General features: G+C 34.3%; 2 protein-coding genes across 2 annotated transcripts; one reads left to right on the forward strand and one right to left on the reverse strand.

Annotated features, from left to right (window-relative positions):
* Positions 1-1822: 1822 nt before the first annotated feature.
* On the reverse strand, positions 1823-14617 carry LOC117110466 (dynein regulatory complex protein 1-like). The gene is made up of 15 exons (XM_033253174.1): positions 14405-14617; positions 13540-13630; positions 12804-12916; positions 11819-12002; positions 11411-11548; positions 9377-9586; positions 8441-8580; positions 7473-7607; positions 7162-7308; positions 6785-7037; positions 6054-6143; positions 5648-5917; positions 4650-4801; positions 3783-3935; positions 1823-3160 (listed from the first exon to the last, which is right to left on the reverse strand). Exons 1-15 carry the CDS (start codon positions 14518-14520, stop codon positions 3001-3003), a joined length of 2352 nt encoding a protein of 783 aa, XP_033109065.1. The 5' UTR covers positions 14521-14617; the 3' UTR covers positions 1823-3000.
* A 1636-nt stretch (positions 14618-16253) lies between these two features.
* On the forward strand, positions 16254-19569 carry LOC117110465 (60S ribosomal protein L11). Its single transcript, XM_033253172.1, has 4 exons — positions 16254-16436; positions 17412-17518; positions 18075-18317; positions 19364-19569. The coding sequence occupies exons 1-4, from the start codon at positions 16313-16315 to the stop codon at positions 19391-19393; spliced, it is 504 nt and encodes a 167-aa protein (XP_033109063.1). The 5' UTR covers positions 16254-16312; the 3' UTR covers positions 19394-19569.
* Positions 19570-20741: the final 1172 nt, after the last annotated feature.

Raw genomic sequence — 20741 nt, forward strand, 5'->3', positions numbered from 1 at the left:
TCAAATAAATAAATAAATAGTGTAAGTAAACAATTTGAAAAAGGCACGCAAATACAAATCAAATCTTTCAACAAAACCTTATACACGACGGTTACGTCGGCAAATTAAGTAACACTCAGGGGACCAAAACACAGTGCCTAAACGAGAAATACTCTATCAATATTTTTATTTTACAGAACCCCCAGCCAGTAGGCTTATAATTTTAATAATTTAAACTTTTCTAGTCAGGATAAAAAGGTTTTGATACGTTGTACAATTGATTTTTTAAAAGAAACAAAAAGGGTACTTAAAAGATTGGTAAAGGTTAAGATTCAGATTTCTATTTAAAAACTGGGGGAAGTTGGAAAAAAGGGTGGTCATATTCAAAAATCTGTTTGATTAATACTCCGGAAAGGTCCATTATAGTTTTTGGACGCTTTGGTTAAAACCACATTTACACTAGATACAGATGCGCGCAGTGTTGAAGAATACAAACTACCGTACTCGCGCAAATAGCGCCCCGTTTGAATAAGCGCCCCTCGATTCCTAAAAAAATTCAACCATACAGTACAATTATACAATTTTCTGCATCAACTATTCGCATCTACTGCATCTTAGCATTGCCGGTCGGTCGGTCGGTCAGTCCATCTATCCATCTGTCTGTCTATCATGAGTCTCCATTAGGTTTAACATGGTTTTCAGTTTTGATGCATCTTTAGATTGTCGTTCTTGTTTTATTGATACCCTTTTTAGATTTAGAACTACAGTATTTAATATCTAAAAATTAAGATACTACTGTATGACCATTTTCAGTCAAAAAAAAAAACAAAAAAAAAAAAAAACCCCCCCAAAATGATCCTGCTAATCCTAATTGGCAGATGGCCAACACGCTTACCACCACCACCAACACACTACCTAATTTCATCTGCTGTTGTGTAAATACCCCAACATTTATGAGCCATAATCTCTCGACGATTACATTTTCTTCACCAAAACCATTCGTTTATCTTCGATTAAATTTCCCATAACCACCCCTTCAATTTTCATCTATTTCTATAAGTGCCCCTTAATTTCCACTCTGTTTTCATAAGCGCCCGTTTGAATAAGCGTTATCGTGTCTAGTGTGAATCTAGCGTAAGATTTGTTTTAGTTTTTTTCTTTTTGTATTATTCTTCTTGTATATTAAATGGAAAGCAATAAAACCTTTTAAAATCAAAATAATGAATAGGTCATTTTTAAAAGATAAAATATAAAATAGTTTTCGCTAATTTGAACATTTTACTAAAAAATCCTTGACTACCAGGCAGTCAATTTATTGTCTATGAATACAGCAAAGAACTTTATTTTCTCATTATTAAAATTAAAAACTGAAGTAATAATTATGCATCGTATTTATTCGAATAAACGCCCCCTAGAGCCTCACTTCGTTTATTTTTCCTCGAATAAACGCTCCCCCACACCCCTAAATGACACAAGCTTCACAATTCTCAACACATTCTATTAGTTTTCTACTCCAGCAGAATTACATTTTTTAATAATCTGGTGTGGATCAGTAACGTAATAACACATTATTTGAGTATATAGACTACGTATCAATTTTACACAATTAAACCATTTTCAACAATAGGCGCCATTATTCAATAAATACGGTATATAATTTAATTTCTCAACTTTTTAGCTCATAACAGACAGTTTAATGTCCATTTGGTACTGCTTTGTTCCTGGTGTCATTCACCTTAGGATATTTTTCGACATTAGTTAATTATGCAAAAATGCATATTTACTGTAGGAATATATGGTATTCTTCCGGGAATATTGTTTAAAAAACATACATCCCGTGATGTTTCTGATTTGAAGACTTTATTTTCTTATTCCTTGACAACTAAGAGTAACATAAGCCTCTTTAGATTCAAATATTTTACGTTACAGAGAGCAGTATAGCTAGGAGTAAGTATCTTGATTCATACACCACTATCTCAGCAAAAGTAAATTCGATTTCAGCACTCCAACAAGTAGAACTTACTTAGAAGCAATAGAATTATTACCCATGCCACTGTCTGTCTGTGAGTAAGATTAGCAAAAACTAAGGAATGGATCATTATAAAATGGAATGGTACATAATAATCTAAGAAAAAGATTATTAACTTTTGGGAAGAAAAGGTAAAAGGAAAAGGTCAAGGAAATTTGTTTTTTTTCTTTGAACTCACGAGCTCGAGCATAAAAGAAAATAATTAAATTGGCCATACATAACTGCATATTATAATAATGGTTGAATTATAAAACGCATATTGTGGAGACCTCTATGCACTTTACGTTACTGTATTAACCCCCGGTCGTTGGATCAAGCACATATGCAACTTACTCAGGTCCCTAGGGGAGAATTCCATAATGTTGCAGCTGTAATCAGCACATTTCGTGTTTTAATTTACCAGGAAACCAACTTGCACTCACGGGTGGAGAGAGACCACCATAGGTAAAGTGCCTTGCCTGAGGACACAAAGCGAAATGCACAGCAAGGGATAAAACGTCTGATACCCCGGAATCCAGGTACAGGGTGGAGTTATGCACTCTACAGAGTGACTGTTCTAGTTGAACATGAAACCAAACATTTTCATTGGTTGAGTGAATACTCAATGAGTCTTTTATACATATTTTTTTCATGTTTATTTGACTTCAAACCTTTCAAGCGTTGCACCAGCAACATGCCTTTTGTAACAAATAATGTCTCAACAATCTCTTTACCATGAAACATATACAATCATTATACAGTATTATACAATAACTATGGCAATTTTTTTGGTTTGTTTTTAAACAAATAATTATAATGAAAGAGATAAAAATAGATGGTGAACTATTATAATAATCTCAGTTTATATTTATTGTTAGTTTTCATAACAATAATTACACTACAATACACAAAATTTTTTTTAAAGTAAATGTGTGGATTTTAATCTTGTATACAATATTTTTAAATATATATAAAATGGTTTGCAATATTTCCAACAATAATGATTATTACAGTTATTGTACATCTAGGTTGAGAACCCTTGTGGGTGGAATTTCTAACTCCTGATTGACTCGTGAGTTGATGTACTGATGAAGTAGCATCCTCAACTCTGCATTCTGTTGCTGGTAAGACTCTGTCTCTGTTATAAGCTTGGAGCGTTCTGTCAACACATTGCTGTTGTGAAAAAAAAATGAGAATTAAAATATGATAAAAAATACTGTATACCATAATAAAAATAATAAACACATTTTAAAATTAACAAGCTATTAAAGATGTATTGTCCCATGCAAAATACCCCAAAAAATCATTTTTAAAATTAACTTGATAATTTTTAAGTAACATAAAAATTAGTGTATTTAAAAAACATTTACCCATAATTTCACAGTTCCAGACAATGGGTGTTTTATTATTTTTTGTTATCATCATTCAGTTAAAAAATCAGGGTACACATTGTTTAAATTCAATAATTTCTATTCTTACTTTCTTATGTTACTAGAAAATGAGCAAATTAATTTCAATTAAAAAAAAAGATTTTTGTCATTGTTAGGGGACAATACATCTGTAAGTGTAAAAGCACAGGGATGTAGTTATAGTGGGCGGGGGGCACCCAGCCTTCAAGTTTTCCACCCAGTCTAAAGCTAATTTCATGGCCTTCCACCCACCCTTATTAACCCACTTTTCCATCCTTAAAATTCACTCGTATTATCTAGAGTTTACCAATGTTATCATGCACCCGCCCTCAAAATATCTATCCCCACCCTTAGTTTTCATTAGCTACAACCCTGTAACAGCATACCTATAGCGCTCTAATCCATCCAGTAATGCTGTCCACACTTTTTCTTTTTGTTCAGAAAGAACAGTTGGGAAGCAGGCCCAGTACTCAGCATCTTTACTATCATCTCTCTCCTCAGCAGAAATTACATTAAAGGTCTGCTGCTTCTGTTTTTCTCTGAAAAGTAAAATACATGTAGCTTTTTGTAAATTTATTCGTTTCATTTTTAGATATTTAAATATCATTAATCATCCTTATAAGTAATAATTAGCGAGTTTAAATTTAACAGCGTGTTACTGGCCACTTACAGGGCAGAATCAAGTGGCATATGTAGGGGGGGGGGGTGTCAAGTCTCCCCCTTTGAAAATGTTTGAAGCAAAACATGATGCTCAAGTAGTTAAAAATCAACTCATATCAACATGTGCAAAGACAAGCCAAACCAGTCACTTGTCGCAAAAATTGATTTTTAGTTATTAGTACAGGGTTAAACAAGAGCTATAAAATGGTAAAAGAATAATTTAAATCAGACATTTTGTTATGAAGTTAGAAGCATTTAAACATACAGCTGTTTAAAATATTTGAGAAATCAGCCTTCAAAAATTATGATTTTGGGCATTTCTCAGGCAGAGGCCATCACCAAATTGTTAAAAATTGATGCTTTAACATTGAAAATGGAGAAAATAACAGCATATCATGATGTATAGATATATAAAAGTTGGTTTAGTGCAATAAAATAAATCCCAAAAATATTGACATTTCAGCATATTTTGGCCATTATCTCTGAAACACGATTTGTGAGGAGTGACTGGTTTGCCTTGTCTATGCCACATATTTTAAGAGCTAGATATACTATAATATAACTAATTATAAGAAAAGTAAAATAAAGCATACTTGCTAGGCTGCCGATGGTCCTCAACAAAAGCTCTTAAAGCACGCACCACATCATTTGGATGGATGAGTTCACTAACATTGGATCTAAAAGATCGCATCGACGCAACATCATCCTGTTTCATGCCAATCACCGCATCATCTTCTTCATTTCCCTATTGTACAATGAGTAATTCTTAATGTAATTGGAAATCAAGTCAAGTTACAATGATAATAACTATAATAAAGTTATAAAACATTAATATTATAAAAAAGTTGTATGAAATAAAAACACTGGTAGCACTTTATAAACTACCTTTTTATTTATTACGCAAGCTTTTGCTAGCAGTGTATGATGGCTTCATAAGGTGCAGTCAAAAAAAAAAAAGATAATAATAGTATACCAAAAAAAATTCTTTACTTTCTTTCTGACTTCTACTTGTCTTTAATTTATATTCGGTTTAGTGATACTGGTGCTTTATAAATACATACGATTGTTTATAGAATATTAAATCATAAGTCTGTTGCCATAGTTAAAATGAAATGAAAAGGTTACAACATGTATAAAATACTGTATGACAAAAAACAACCAATAAAACATCAAATAAATCTGAAGTGGAGTTAGATAACTTGTGGGTACTTGCCTTCCAATCCCAGGGTCCTGGGTTCAAATCCTGGTAACAGGATTTTTTTCTCAGGACCAAAAATAACTCCACTCCTTAAGACTCATAATGAGACGTAGTTTATGTAGAGCATCTTGCGTTTGTCTTGTTAAGAGATTTGCTGCTTAGAAAAGTGATTAAGTTCCCTGCTTGGCATATCCTTGGCCCTAAAGTTCTGTCCAGACTATCAAATTTTATTTGACAATAAAACATACGACAATAAATCATATGACATGTCTAAATATGGGCATGATGACATCACATCATGACCATATATAGGCACATCATAACTATATATGAGCATATGAAAATTTGATAATCTGGACCTGACTTTAAACAAATAATAATATAAAATAAAACCTTTTCTTGGCCAGTAATATCGTGACTAGCAGCATCATCGTCCATTGAAACCTTTTTCTCAGACAAGATGGAGACTCGTTTTGTGAACGTCTGCTGATCTGGCTCAACAGGTGTCTGTTGACCTTCAGGGGGATGCACAGCAGATGGCTCAATGGCAGGTGTACCAAGGGCTTCCAGCGGATGAAGTGGTTCCGTTTCCGGATCATGTCGTGTTGCAATGAAATACTGGACAAGGTTGTGGATGTCATCTTCTGTTTCAATATTTAGAGCCTGATGAAAAAAAAAAGATTTACCATTTCAGATCAAAATCCATAAAGCCACTGATAAGTAATGAGCTAAATATCAGCAAGAAAAATTATTGAAACATAAACGTAAGTGATTGATAATGACTGATTGATTGACATACAGCAAATATTGCATCCAGTTTCATCAGTGATCTCTCATCTCTTTCAAGAGGCAACAGGAGTTTGTTAAGTTTGGCTTCAACTAGAAAACCCTGCAAAAAAAAACAAAAAAAAAAACAACATAATTTATCAAATTGCTAGTTTCTACTAAAAAGGAAGATGTGAGAGATTGGGACAGTAAAGCAGTTAGTCAGATGGGTGGGAAGGGGGATCACAGAGGTTGTTACAGGGGTGCATTAAACAGAGCAGTTCATGAGAAGGGTCGAAAGGGGAGAGCTTGGCAATTAGTAGAGGGGAGTGTGAATAGGGTGGGGAGTGGTAGGGATGAGGTGAGAGGGGTAGTAAATAATCGAACATTTGTAGAATAATGTTGCCAGCGTATTTGGAAACGTACTGAGAATTCAATACGATAACACATCAGGTAGGGCAAAACATAACTCCAATGTAGGAGAAACAATGATAATAATAATATTTTAGAATTTATATAGCACTCTTTACAAACAATCAAAGCAAATTAGGTGATATAAATGAAATATAAATATAGATGATCTTAAAAAATTATGTAGAACTTTCAATGCACTTCATTCATAATATTGCCAGTTGACAAGTTACATTTTCTGCAAGAATTTCCTATTAATATTACAAAACTTTCTTTTTTATAATTTGTTATTATTTACTTAATATTATTTATTATTATTTATTTACTTTGAGTCTTGAATAAATAAATACCTACAGACTCATCGCATATTAGCTCTAAGACACGCTTGATGGTCTTAACCGACAATTTAGAATCTTTCACAGCATCATCCAAGCCGCCTTCTTCATCATCTTCCTTTGTCTGCATCTGGCTGTGCAACGAACTAGTGTCACTCTCTCCTCTCTGACTGCCATCTGCCGACATGACCTCCATCAAGACTTGTTGGGCTGACACAGACTTCTGTTGTGTTTTTGCAGATATCAACGGACCAGTATTATCCATGAACGATCTGTAAAAAATCACAGAATAATATTAAGTAAATTTAAAATTTCAACTGTGGAGACAGTGTAAAAAATCTAGCATTGCAGTAAAATATTTTGTATAAAGAAAGCTTTGATAACTTTAGAACTTACAAGTCCGGTGATTTCCAGGCTAGGCCTAGCTGGTGCTCCATGATAATGCGGTCTTGTTCTAGCACCTTCTTTGCCTGCTCTTTCACAAGGCCCTCATTCATCAACCAGATGTCTTGGAATTTACGTGTATCAGTTGCCTGGAAGTGTCTAGAAATAATAAAATCAAAAACAACATAGTGAGTGACAGATAGTACTAAGAAGTCAACCAATCGAATCTTTTGCCAAGATACAACAAAACTCAATTGGAGTAATGATTTGAATGCTATAATAGATTTTTTAATAACTTTTATAAATGATAATTAATATCATACTTTGATTTTTTCTGTAGTTCTTTGAACTGTTCCGTGATTCTTTTGTAATCATCAGCAAGCGCTTGGTTTTCTTCGCGGTACGATTTCTCCTGTTTTGCTAGCTTCATTTTTAAGTTGTTTAAAACATCTTGCAATCTGTTATAAAAAAAAAAAAAAAACAGCATGGAAGAAGTGAATATTTTTATTCTTCAATATTAACACTGATTTTTTTTTTGGATTGGATTGGATTTATTCAGTGTAAACACCAAGGATAGCCCACGAAAGTCTATAAGAAGACTTATTTCCAGTGGGGTCCTTCTGGTGGTGATTGGACAGTACACCGGGAGACAATCCCCTACTCTTTTCCGAAGAGTGTACTCCGTTCTTTAACGTGCACATGGGCCATAAATGCACACGGGACCAACGGCTTAAAAATCTCATCCGAAAGACGGTGCGCTATTGTATCTTGTATTTCAGCCCTCTAGCTGAAACACAAGGAGAGGCAGCGATGGGAATTGAACCGGGGACCTAGAGATCTCCACGTTTCAGCGCACACACAGTGGCTACCACCAGATTTGCCGACTGAGCTAAGCTGCTCTCTCACACTGATGAACAATAATAATAATAATAATAATAATAATAATACAAATTTTAATAATTCCAAATTGAACAATGATCAAAGGCGCAGTGTACGCTGGAACTAGTTGTTAAATAAATGAGTTTTCAGGGAAGATTTAAATGCCGAGATAGAATTAGATGATCTTACTGAAAAAGGTAGATTGATTCAGAGACCAGAAGCAGCAGCCGTAAGTTTTAGTATTATATGATGGAATGGAGAGGTGGTTTTGGGAGAGGAGTGGAGGTGAAGATTACATTGAATTGAATTGATGTCAGACAATGGTTGGTTGATATTGTAGACTGTCGAATATGATATGATGATGAAGAGGATGGCACAACACACATTTCATATTTAAACTTAGTCTAATTACCTTGTAATTTTTCGCTTTTGTTGTGATTTTGTGATGGTATTTTCTTCATCCCGCTTTTTTAGAACCTGGAAGTTATATTCTAGCTTTTCTTGATTCAACTGGTAAGTAGCTTTCATTTGTTGAAGTTGCTGTTCCAACACCTAGAGACAAATAATACACCTAGAGATACTTAATAGGTTCAATATAATACAGTAATATAGAACCAACAATGATTTCTTCATAACATTTTCCATCTTTCAAAAAATGCAATTTCCACAATTTGTTTCCATTTTATGGTTTATGGTTTTATATTTATATAGCGCCTTCCACGATCGAAACCGTCTCAAGGCGCTTGAAAAATATATGTGAATAATGTATGGAAATAAATTTGACCGGAAATAACCTAAACTAACCAAACAGAATAACCGACAAAACAGATAAAAAATAGAATCACACATCATCACACCGTTTCATTGACCGACTAAGGCCGGTCAGCTATTGATTTCACAGGTGTCATAATGATGTGTGTAACTAAATATTGGCCTATCGAGCAACGAAAATGAACGAATGTGAGTGGTCTATAGTGAGTTATAAAGATGAGTTTTAAATCGGCTTTTGAAAATCCCAGTTGAAGGTGCCTGGCGTACATAATCGGGCAGGCTGTTCCAAAGCTTAGGGGCAGCAACTGCAAATGCTCGATCACCATAAGTTCTGAGACGACTTTGGGGAACTTTAGGGCAACACAGTCTATTTGTCATCACAAAAATAAGCAGTTTATTTTTCTATCATTGCAAAAAAAAAAAAAAAAAAAATCCAAATAATGATGGACACACAATTAAGCCCCAAATTTATAAAAATAGCAACTTATCTTTAAAATACACAGAAGCAGCCCAAAAAAGTCACAAATGTATTAATGGAATACAAAAATAATGAAGAAAATATTGGAATTATTTTTACCTGTACATCTGTTTCCAGCTTTATTTTCACCATGTTGTACTCCTCTGCATCTTGTCTCCTGAGGTGCTTTATTTGTTGTTCATAGTCCTCCACCCGTTTATCCCTCTGTTTCATATAATCTACTTCTTGTTCTCTCCGTCCTTGCATTCCCTGATCCCACTTTTTCTTATGGTTGTCCAATAGTTCCATTCTTTCTGTTTCAAATGCTTTCTGCAAATGTAGACAAATTTTATAAATAAATATATATATACAATGATTTAAATTGCAAACAAATAACAATATTGAATATGATGTTAATATTAACTATAATAAAATAAGTTACAAAAAAATAACAAATAAAACAAAAATACATTGATAATAAATAAAATAACGTTAATAATAATATCAATATTGTAAATAAAAGCAATATTCTTGTTTTATATAATACCCAGCATATAATACCCAGCAACAACTTCACACATATACCCCTTTTACACTGCAAGCAAAATTCCGGACGTAACCCGGGATTTTCGATTACCCGGGTGAAAATCTCCCGAGTTCTGGTTAGTGTAAACGTCAAAAAGTCCTACTCGGGTTATCAAATCTTCCGGGATGGACGTGCGGGACACATTCAGCGTAGGGCAGCCCGGGTACAACAAGGTTACAACCCGGAGTCGCCAGTGTAAACAGCACCGAATTTGATTCCGGAATTAGGCCTTACCTGGTGCCTACCGCAGCAGTGGTCAGGTAGGCCTAAACTTTGCTAACAACAGGCTAGGCCTAGACACTTGTCAAATTAAACCCTCTACGCTCCGGTATAGACATGATATTAAAACTGCTGATTTAATTCGCATAATTTAAAAACAATATGCAGGTACATTGCTTCGATATTGACAATTTATTGTGGCTTTGTGACGACGAGGAACTCGAGCGAAGTGATGAATACCATCACAACAAAAACTGAGGGCGGTATTTGAACCCGGGTTTGTTGCCAGTGTAAATGGGAACAACTCGGGATCAACCCGGACTTTTTCGTTCGATGTAAATGGGAAATGCACCCGGGATTACTCCGGAAGTAACCCGGGTCGATTCTGCCTTTGGCAGTGTAAAAGGGGTAATAGAGATATAATGAGAATTCAAGAGAACTCCAATGCATTTGATGTTCTCAATTTAAGATGAAAGTTTTGAGTACAGCCAAGTTGCTAATATGTTACACTTGAGTGTGTGATAGTCTCGACAGGTCTTTAGTTGTGTCAAGCACAATATAAATACTGACCTATCATTATCATTACAAACCTCAATTTGAATGAGTTCGTCCCGATATGCTCTTGTTAAATTCTTAATTTGTTCCTCCATCCTTTCGATCATCAGGTCTGTGTCTTCTGCCTGCTTCTTTAAATCCTTTACATACTGATCGTCTTTGGATTTCAGTTCCTATTAACAAGGGTAAGTTTAGAAATTGAATTTCAGTAATAATAATTATAATAAAAACAACGAGTCTTGTAATGTATGTCAGAAGGAAAGTAAAGAAAGAAAAGAAATTAGAAAAAGTAAATAAAGAAGGAAAGAATGAAGAGATGAAATAGAAAAAGAAATATAAAAACAGATATAATATTAATAATAATAACAATAATAATGATAATAATAACAACAGTAATACCAGTAACAATAATACCCAATGAAATTAATATGAATGTTATATATTACCATTTGGAAGTCATTGATGAGTTTGTTCTTTTCATCAATCATGGCATCGCACAGAGCCCTCTGAGAGATCAACACCTCATGTAGTTCTTGCGGGATGTCTTTCCCATTGGCATTTTCCCACTTCTTTGTAATTTCATCAAATTTTTCAACAGCAGCTTTGGCTTCAGCCTCTAATCTTTCTAGTCTAAATCAGAACAGTAAGGATGTAATAACAATCTCAATTTAAGATGAAAGTTTTGAGTACAGCGAAGTTGCCAATATGTTACACTTGCGTGTGTGTTAGTCTCGACAGGTCTTTAGCTGTGCCAAGCACAATATAAATACTGACCTATCATTATCATTACAAACCTCAATTTGAATGAGTTCGTCCCGATATGCTCTTGTTAAATTCTTAATTTGTTCCTCCATCCTTTCGATCATCAGGTCTGTGTCTTCTGCCTGCTTCTTTAAATCCTTTACATACTGATCGTCTTTGGATTTCAGTTCCTATTAACAAGGGTAAGTTTAGAAATTGAATTTCAGTAATAATAATTATAATAAAAACAACGAGTCTTGTAATGTATGTCAGAAGGAAAGTAAAGAAAGAAAAGAAATTAGAAAAAGTAAATAAAGAAGGAAAGAATGAAGAGATGAAATAGAAAAAGAAATATAAAAACAGATATAATATTAATAATAATAACAATAATAATGATAATAACAACAGTAATAGCAGTAACAATAATACCCAATGAAATTAATATGAATGTTATATATTACCATTTGGAAGTCATTGATGAGTTTGTTCTTTTCATCAATCATGGCATCGCACAGAGCCCTCTGAGAGATCAACACCTCATGTAGTTCTTGCGGGATGTCTTTCCCATTGGCATTTTCCCACTTCTTTGTAATTTCATCAAATTTTTCAACAGCAGCTTTGGCTTCAGCCTCTAATCTTTCTAGTCTAAATCAGAACAGTAAGGATGTAATAACAATGTAAAAGTGTAACAATGTAAAAATGTAACAATGTAAAGCTCGAAACATACAGCGTCAGTAGACGGTTGCCAAATGTAAAAGTGCTTTGTGTGAGCACTTGTCTATTGTGATAGACTACAATACGCTGTCTTGACATAATCTTAAATATGGCTTAAATATAAAAAAAAATAAGCTATATGCTTTTGTTAAAACCGTTTTGTTAAATGAGTAAACATTTTTTTTGTTCTCCATTTAAGTATACTCTTGTCTTGGTTTTTTAATCTACTGTATATCTCTTTCATATACTATGAAACTTTTTTTGTTATCAAAAAATACTTTAAAAACATACCAGTAATAATATATTTGTATTGTTTTTATTTTTGTAATTAATCATCTCAATATATTTTCTTAAAGAATTTCATCTGGCTTCAACTATAATGAATAAAGTGGTTGTTCTTTAAAGAAACATGGGCTGGTAAGTTCCATTGTACAATTGGCTTATCTTTTAAAGAACAACCATTTTATTCAACAGATTTTATTATGCAATGATGATTCAATAAAATGTATTTCATACCAGAATATAATATCAGCAGTAACATAAACGGTTCAGTGTAGTGACAAAAATGAATAATATTAAAATATCATTATTTTGATTTTATTTTTTTAAACTTTTCCTATTTTACATTGTGATGCGCATAGAGATCATGACAATATGGGCCTTATCAGTCCACCATGTTACTATTATTAAAAGGATCATAGACTAGTTTTTATTAAATTATTTATTATTTACCTCTGTCTCGTATTTTCTTCTTCATCATTTCTCCTTTGTGCCTCCCTTGAGTCAGCTGCAACCCTAACATTGCTTACCAATTCATTTCCATCTGATTTCAACTTTGTTAACCTCTGTCAAAAATGTACATGTATCTTTTGGTTATTTGGGGTGTGAAAGAAGTATAAATGCTCAAGATGACCACATTCAAATGGTTACCTTCTCAGGTGGCATTTTTTCTGTTCACTCCTATTCATAATCAAAATACATTACAGATAAAATGAAAGTGGCATCCATTCACAAGACAAATTCAGGAGTGGAGTTGTTTTTGTTGTGAGAAAAAATAATGTTACCAAGACAGGAATTGAACCCAGCACCCTGGGATTGGAAGGCAAGCATCTTAACAATCAAGCTATTCAACTCCAATCACCTTATCAACAACCTCAGTAAAGGGTTACAGGTACTCTTTGATCAATGACCCCATACATTAGGACATATACATATTTTGGTCAACACTGTTTGAAATGGGATTTTTTGAGATAATGTGAGATTGGTGAAACACTGTTTGAAATGGGATTTTTTGAGATAATGTGAGATTGGTGAAATGTGGGTGATGAATTTTTAAAACTTGTTTTCCCCTATAAAATTAATTGTGTTCTATATTTTAATTGCCTGATAACACTTCATTTGAATTTTAAATAAATGTGTGTAGCGATTGTTGTAAATTTGGTTTACTATCCTTTCAAGGTTATCTTACCTGTCTGCTTTCTTCTACCTGCTTCCTGCTTTTGCTTTGTTCTTCCTTGTCTTCCTTTTTCTTTGCATTTGGATCTTCTCCTAGGGCTTGTCTACAACATAGAAAATGCTTTTTGAATAACATGTGGATGTAATAGAACACACTATATTTAATGAGAAAGACTGGGCTACTAAAGCACTTCACTGAGGGTGTAAAGTGATTTGACGAAGAGAAGTAGGAAGGCCCAGTAACGTCATGATGCGGTGTGCACCAGGATAGCACAAACAACGAGCAGAGGACCCCTTAGAGGAATACATTTTAGGATAGTTCTTTGTTTTGTTTTCAATTTGTCTGCCTTGTTCAAGTGCTATGAGATAATTGTGTGAAGTCGCATTCAGCCTAGGCCTACTATATTATTATAATATAATAATAATATAAACAAAATTATAACTGTTTACAAAATACAAAAAAAGACTTATTAAAATTTACATATATATATATATATATATAAATATATATATATATATATATAGGCCTATATATATATATGTAGAATATAATATAACGTAACAGTAAAGGAACTCAAATACGTAAGATGTTGACTTTAGAAACACTAAAATAATAATATAAACAAAATTATAACTGTTTACAAAATACAAAAAAAGACTTATTAACATTTATTGTAGTGTTTCTAAAGTCAACATCTTACGTATTTGAGTTCCTTTACTGTTACGTTATATTATATTCTACATATGTTTCGAAACACACGTGGACACGCCTTCTTCATATATATATATATATATATCGAGAGAGTCTGTCTCTTATACACATCTAGATGTGTATAAGAGACAGTCTCAGAGTCACGCACGGCCACAACAAGCCTCACCTTTTTGCGGCTTCGATTCGTTTCTTTATCCGTATCCTTCTCGCTGCAATGCGCTCCTCTTGATCGTTAGAATCAACAGATGGACCTTGGTCCTCTTCTTCATCATTAACATTCATTTTTTAATACCAGTCAGAATAGAAATGTTAAATTAAACTCTTTTTCTAATCCACTACTGAGTGAGCACCAAAACATTTGATGACCACACACTGTATTTACAAGCCAGTTACAAGCCTAGGGTTGCTAAGCTGCCATACGCATGCGCGTATATAGACGTTTATGTCCATGCGCTTTAATGTTAATACCTAGACGTTAACTAACCATACGTTCAGTGGTGTAGCCTTTTCAACGTCCAACATGGCGGTGAGTGGTGTTGTTGTTTGTACCGATGTAATTAATCCTAATCAATCGAGAAGATTAACATATATTAGTTTCCAAATTTTACATAAATATACAATTTAAGATAATAAGGAAATCAGCTGTTGTTAAATTTGTCTGATAATGTGTAATGTTGATATAGAAAATGTGCCATTGCAATGGTGTTTCTTCTGAAATGGCAAATGCAATGTTGGGAAGAGAATTTCCCATCTCTTCTATATAAACATCACGTAAGCCTAGCCTAGGCCAATCTAAGTCGAACTACAAACATGATGAGTAGGCAGCAAGCACTCTATCCGCTCCATCTAGCCTACTGTTAGTAGCTGAGAAAATGTAGACTTGTCGGGACAAGTCTACTAGGCCTGTCTTACTTATGACAGTAGACAGTACGTTATGCCTAGCCTCTAGCTAGGTAGGCTAGCTAGGCCTAGGCTTAATGATTTTTTAGTAGGCCTAGGCCCGAGGGGTCGGGTGCAAAAGAAAGCTTAAAGGCTAAGCTTAAATTGCCCTTGCAACTCAACTGTGACCCCAACTAGACTATTTGCCGGGAGCGACAACATTGACTTTTACTGACAATTGCGCAAATACAAACAAGCAACTAAGTCTAAGTAAGGTAGAATTCAATTAGTTGCCCAGCCCAGAGCAGAGCACTTTTTTAGCAGGTGTCCTGAGTCTCCCGAAAGTTGTGGGAGTCTCTAGGAAAATGGGGCCGCATTCTGTAGTGTAATTAAGCATAAATCTCCTGGAAACTCACCTGTGTCCTGCGAATTCATGATATTTTGTATTCCGGAAGTCTGTCCTTGTTGGGTAATACTATGCGCAGAAAAAGATGATTAGTTGTGGTGATCGGAGTGCTCATGCAAGTCTCAGTTGCTAGTTGGTTGCTTACACGCAAGTCTCAGTTGCTGAGAGTTGCTAGTTGGTTGCTTACACGCAAGTCTCAGTTGCTGAGAGTTGCTAGTTGGTTGCTTACACTTGCTGGCAAGTTGCCAAAAGTGTTGATGTCAGTTAAACCGAGTAGCAAAGGGCAACTTAAGCTTACCTTTGGTGTAAGAAATTTAGTAGAAACTTTCTGCTTAACCATACCAATGATTAGATTGTAGGCCTAGCCAAGTCTGGTCCAATCATACTATGTACACAAATAGATTATTTTCAGGTTACCTGCTTTAACACAACAGTACAGTATTGTTAATTAATTTAGCTGTTCTGTAATGCAGAGACAACATACAGAATTTGCATGAAATTTGGCCCTTATTTTTAAAATGGGCTGACATATTTCTATTACTACCGCTTAGTATGGCCTAATTTCCGCATGTCACAAATATTTTCAATAGATTGCAAAATAGGCTTGACTGAAATTACTGTACAGATACAAATGACAATACACTGCCTGATATAGGTTAACTCTCCTGTACCCAGAATTTGGGGGTACAAATTGTAAAATGATTGAGCTGTTATAAGAAAATCCATCTTAACTTGAATGCTTTAAAATTTTTTTTTTTGTAGGATAAAGGGAATGAGAAAGTGAATGTAATGCGCGAGCTGCGCATTCGCAAACTGTGTCTCAACATCTGTGTTGGCGAGAGTGGTGACAGGCTGACTAGAGCTGCTAAAGTGTTGGAACAACTCACTGGACAAACCCCTGTATTTTCTAAAGGTATCTGTAAAAATATTAAACACAATTATGAACAATAATTTGTGGTGGTTGATTGCAAGTAGCTAGCACGCTATTGTGAATACTATATGCAAGACCTTTTTAATACTTCCATGAATAATGGAAATTTCGCGGGAGGTGGGGAGGGGGAATTATTTTTATTATGGCCTCTACTCCCCTAAAATCTCAAGATATATATAATTAAAAAAATTCATCGGTTTTTATTAGGTCTTTGATTTGAAATTCCTTTTAATGAAACATAAATTTTTTGCTGACTACCAGTCAGCAACATCAGTACAAATGTGGCTTGGTTAATACTACTTTCTTCAGTCGATGTAAGTTGACTTCCCACCCAAGGGGTGGAGCGAGTTCTACTTTGAAAACTGGTGACGCCATTCCTTCCTAATTATATACAGTATTATAAATTTAAAGCATATGTCAATCTCATTACTACACTGTTGACATTCATCAATACATTTTATTTTTATTTTCTCTGCCTAGATGCTTTGGCAAAATCATTTTGCTGAGTAAGGAAACATAATTTAATTTTTATTTTTTTATAGTGATATTGGGCTGTCTGGGAAAATCCTCTCCAACCTGTTTGCACAGAGGCATACTGTTATTTCAAATTGTTGATCTTTACAGAATTTTAAATTTTCTGTGCTAAAATAACTTCTCTTCTGCAACTCATGATCATTGACCATAATGATTGTGTTACAAACTAAGAGAAACATTTATTAAAGTGTCTATAAGATTACAATTTTTGTCTCATTCTAAAGAGATAGTTACATTCAACATGACCTGTTTTATCAGGAATCTTATTTTATAGAGGACATTAAAAATTTTTCATGTTCAGATTTTATTCCTGATTCTATAATTCATTTAAATCTTTCCATTTAATTCTAATAATAGGTATAGAATTTTTTTTTATCACACTATTGATTATTAATGGTTATTTTACTGTTTATATAATTGCAGCCCGTTACACAGTCAGATCTTTCGGTATCCGCAGAAATGAAAAGATCGCTGTTCATTGCACAGTTCGTGGTGCAAAAGCAGAAGAAATCTTGGAGAAGGGACTCAAGGTACTTCAGTTCTTTATAATCCATTCAACATAGTAAACAGACTTTTCCAATTTCATTGATCGTTTCTAAAATTTTAAGTATTTCCAATTCAAGATGTTAATTTTGCAACTGTTGGGGAGAAATACCTTGCCTTGCATTTCGCTTGTGTTTTTGAATATGGAGTATGGACCATGAAAGCACCATGTTAGTTTTGCAGTGGTTAATTATATATGGGGCTTGCCAAGTCAAATCTAGCATCAGTGAGAAAAACAAGAAAATTGACTTTCTAATATATAATCACATCCTCCACATTATAAGTTTTAAAGTGATAGGACATTTACTGGCATCAACTTTCTATTGCCAAAGATAAGAGTAAAAGTATTAGGTCTCCTCTGTCCTGAAGTATACAGTACTCTCAAATTCTTATGCTTATTACTCAGTTTAACATGTAGCAATTGTACACTGGTTTTGGGTTGGCAAGTATCACATTAAGTGTTTATAATGTGTGTTTATATATCAGTAGTTATTTTTTTTATTTGATCCTAGAATATGTAACCATCAGTCCTTGTTTTGGTAGGTTCGTGAATATGAGTTGAGAAAAGGAAACTTCTCTCAGACTGGTAACTTTGGTTTTGGCATCCAAGAACACATTGATTTGGGTATCAAATATGATCCAAGCATTGGTATCTACGGTATGGACTTCTACGTTGTACTTGGACGACCAGGATTCAATGTGCGACATCGCAAGAAGAAGAGGGGTCGCGTCGGACCAAAGCACAATGTATCTAAAGACGAATCAATGAAATGGTTTCAACAGAAGGTAAATTATAGTAGTAGTAGTACTTTTTTCTTCTTTTTTTGATATGATTTTTTAGTTGTGTACATCATTTCCTAAATCAGGGGTACCCAACTGGCCACCTGTGGGTAAATTTCACCCCTCGTGTGCATGATATCTGGCCCGCTAGAACCAGACTAAAATGACCAATTTGTGTGATTAAAGAAATGCATTTAGGCACAAACCATGTTACGGAAAGCTCCATTAGAAATTTAATAGTAAAATAGCACAGAAATACCCATTATAATTACAGATACAGCCACAGCTTCGGATTCAAAAAAATTGAGCAGGCGTTCTCTATTTTCGGCAGTACATGTTCGATATGAACAATTATTACGTGTATCTAATCTCTCTTGAAGGACGCCCTCTAGTTTTTGGTGGTACTTTTAGAGATTTGGACCTCTTGCCATTCTATATCTTTGCTTGGACCTTCAAATTGATTCAATCCCCAAACATGGGCCCTGTTACGTTACTGTTGAGGACCCCTGTTCTATTTAGTCAATCTGTGCATCTACTTTCTGTGTTAAAGTGTTATACTAAAAAAGTAAAGATTAATATTGGTATGCTAGAATTATGATAATGTTTATAATGCAGCCATTAACTGTTAAGCTACAATAGTATCTAATACATTTTGTTTGTTACAGAAGCAGAGCTTATTTTCAGGCCTAAATTGATAATAGACCTTTCCAGGGTGTCAATTAAACTTTAAAAGCGACTAATCAGAACAGCACAAGGCATATGCGCGTCCAACAAACATGTATCACAAACGCACGTTTATGTACAATTAAGCTATCTTTTTGTGGGACCCTGGCAAGATTATCTAAGTGCTGGGGCTTAGCAGAAAAGTCCATTGTAGTAGTCGAGGAAGTGCAACTGGTAGAAAAAAACATTCAATATCACCTCACATTTTTAAGCATTCGTATTAAAATTGATATATCTGAAATGTTCATCGAAATTATTTGATACTGTATTTTATTTTAGAAAATTTCAATAACTAATTGAAAGTAAAATGTTCTTTTTTCAATACACAGTATGATGGTATTCTGCTTCCGGGCAAGTAATTTCTGACCGACTGCAGTACGTACATTTCTCATCGCTTCACCAGTCTCCATCTCCTCCGCCAAGTGTAACAGCCATCTACAAGGATACTACAGCTTTCATTTTTAACATACAAAAAAGTATGTAGTGTAAATTATACAAAATAATAAATTCCAGAAATAAAAAGAGATTAAATGGATATTAGTACATTGTTTTCTTGTGTTATTGCTAAGAAATTGTTATTAGGGAGCTTTCGATTGCACAAGGCAGTAGGACGCAGGGGCGGATTTAAAGCTGTCTCTTATACACATCTAGATGTGTATAAGAGACAGGCATATGTCAATCTCATTACTACACTGTTGACATTCATCAATACATTTTATTTTACAAGTGACTAATCAGAACAGCACAAGGCATACGCGCGTCCAACAAACATGTATCACAAATGCATGTTTATGTACAATTGCGCTATCTTTTTGTGGGACCCTAGCAAGATTATCTAAGTGCTAGGGCTTAGCAGAAAAGTCCATTGTAGTAGTCGAGGAGGGGCAACTGGTAGAAAAAAACATTCAATATCACCTCACATTTTTAAGCATTCGTATTAAAATTGATATATCTGAAATGTTCGTCAAAATTATTTGATACTGTATTTTATTTTAGAAAATTTCATTAACTAATTGAAAGTAAAATGTTCTTTTTTCAATACACAGTATGATGGTATTCTGCTTCCGGGCAAGTAATTTCTGACCGACTGCAGTACGTACATTTCTCATCGCTTCACCAGTCTCCATCTCCTCCGCCAAGTGTAACAGCCATCTACAAGGATACTACAGCTTTCATTTTTAACATACAAAAAAGTATGTAGTGTAAATTATACAAAATAATAAATTCCAGAAATAAAAAGAGATTAAATGGATATTAGTGCATTGTTTTCTTGTGTTATTGCTAAGAAATTGTTATTAGGGAGCTTTCGATTGCACAAGGCAGTAGGACGCAGGGGCGGATTTAAAGGGGGCCCTCAACCCCCCTTTGAAAAGTTAAAAAAACATCGCTGGATCTGCCCCTTGGGATGTAGAATGTAATGACGACGTCCTAAAGTCGATGGCGCATGTGAGCATGTCAAGTTCTCGTCACATGGATTCTAGGATTCAACTTGACCAAATCTATGTGCAGGGAACATAAAACGGTCACGTATTAGTGAGTCCATTCTAGCTTCGCGCAAATTGAAAGCTCTTATTACCTCTGGCTGACTAAAATCAGGTCATGATGTTTTTTTTTTTTGGTTCTTACTGACAAATTGCCAAAATTTATACTTGTGATGACATTGCATCATGAGCATGTGTAGGCAAATCTTGGCTATACATGTGCATA

The sequence above is a fragment of the Anneissia japonica genome, unplaced genomic scaffold, assembly GCF_011630105.1.
Source record: "Anneissia japonica isolate Jap-2015-1 unplaced genomic scaffold, ASM1163010v1 scaffold3040_len1308831_cov196, whole genome shotgun sequence".
Taxonomy (NCBI): Eukaryota; Metazoa; Echinodermata; class Crinoidea; order Comatulida; family Comatulidae; genus Anneissia; species Anneissia japonica.

Bases quoted from the DNA above. Each gene is read 5' to 3' on its own strand.
- LOC117110465 (XM_033253172.1), top strand. From the start codon at position 16,313: ATGCGCGAGCTGCGCATTCGCAAACTGTGTCTCAACATCTGTGTTGGC. The intron at 16,437-17,411 runs GTATCTGTAAAA...ATATAATTGCAG, and splicing joins AACCCCTGTATTTTCTAAAG to CCCGTTACACAGTCAGATCT. The intron at 17,519-18,074 runs GTACTTCAGTTC...TTGTTTTGGTAG, and splicing joins TCTTGGAGAAGGGACTCAAG to GTTCGTGAATATGAGTTGAG.
- LOC117110466 (XM_033253174.1), bottom strand. From the start codon at position 14,520: ATGAATGTTAATGATGAAGAAGAGGACCAAGGTCCATCTGTTGATTCT. The intron at 12,917-13,539 runs GTAAGATAACCT...CATTTTTGACAG, and splicing joins AGGTAGAAGAAAGCAGACAG to AGGTTAACAAAGTTGAAATC. The intron at 5,918-6,053 runs GTATGTCAATCA...TTTTTTCATCAG, and splicing joins AACTGGATGCAATATTTGCT to GCTCTAAATATTGAAACAGA.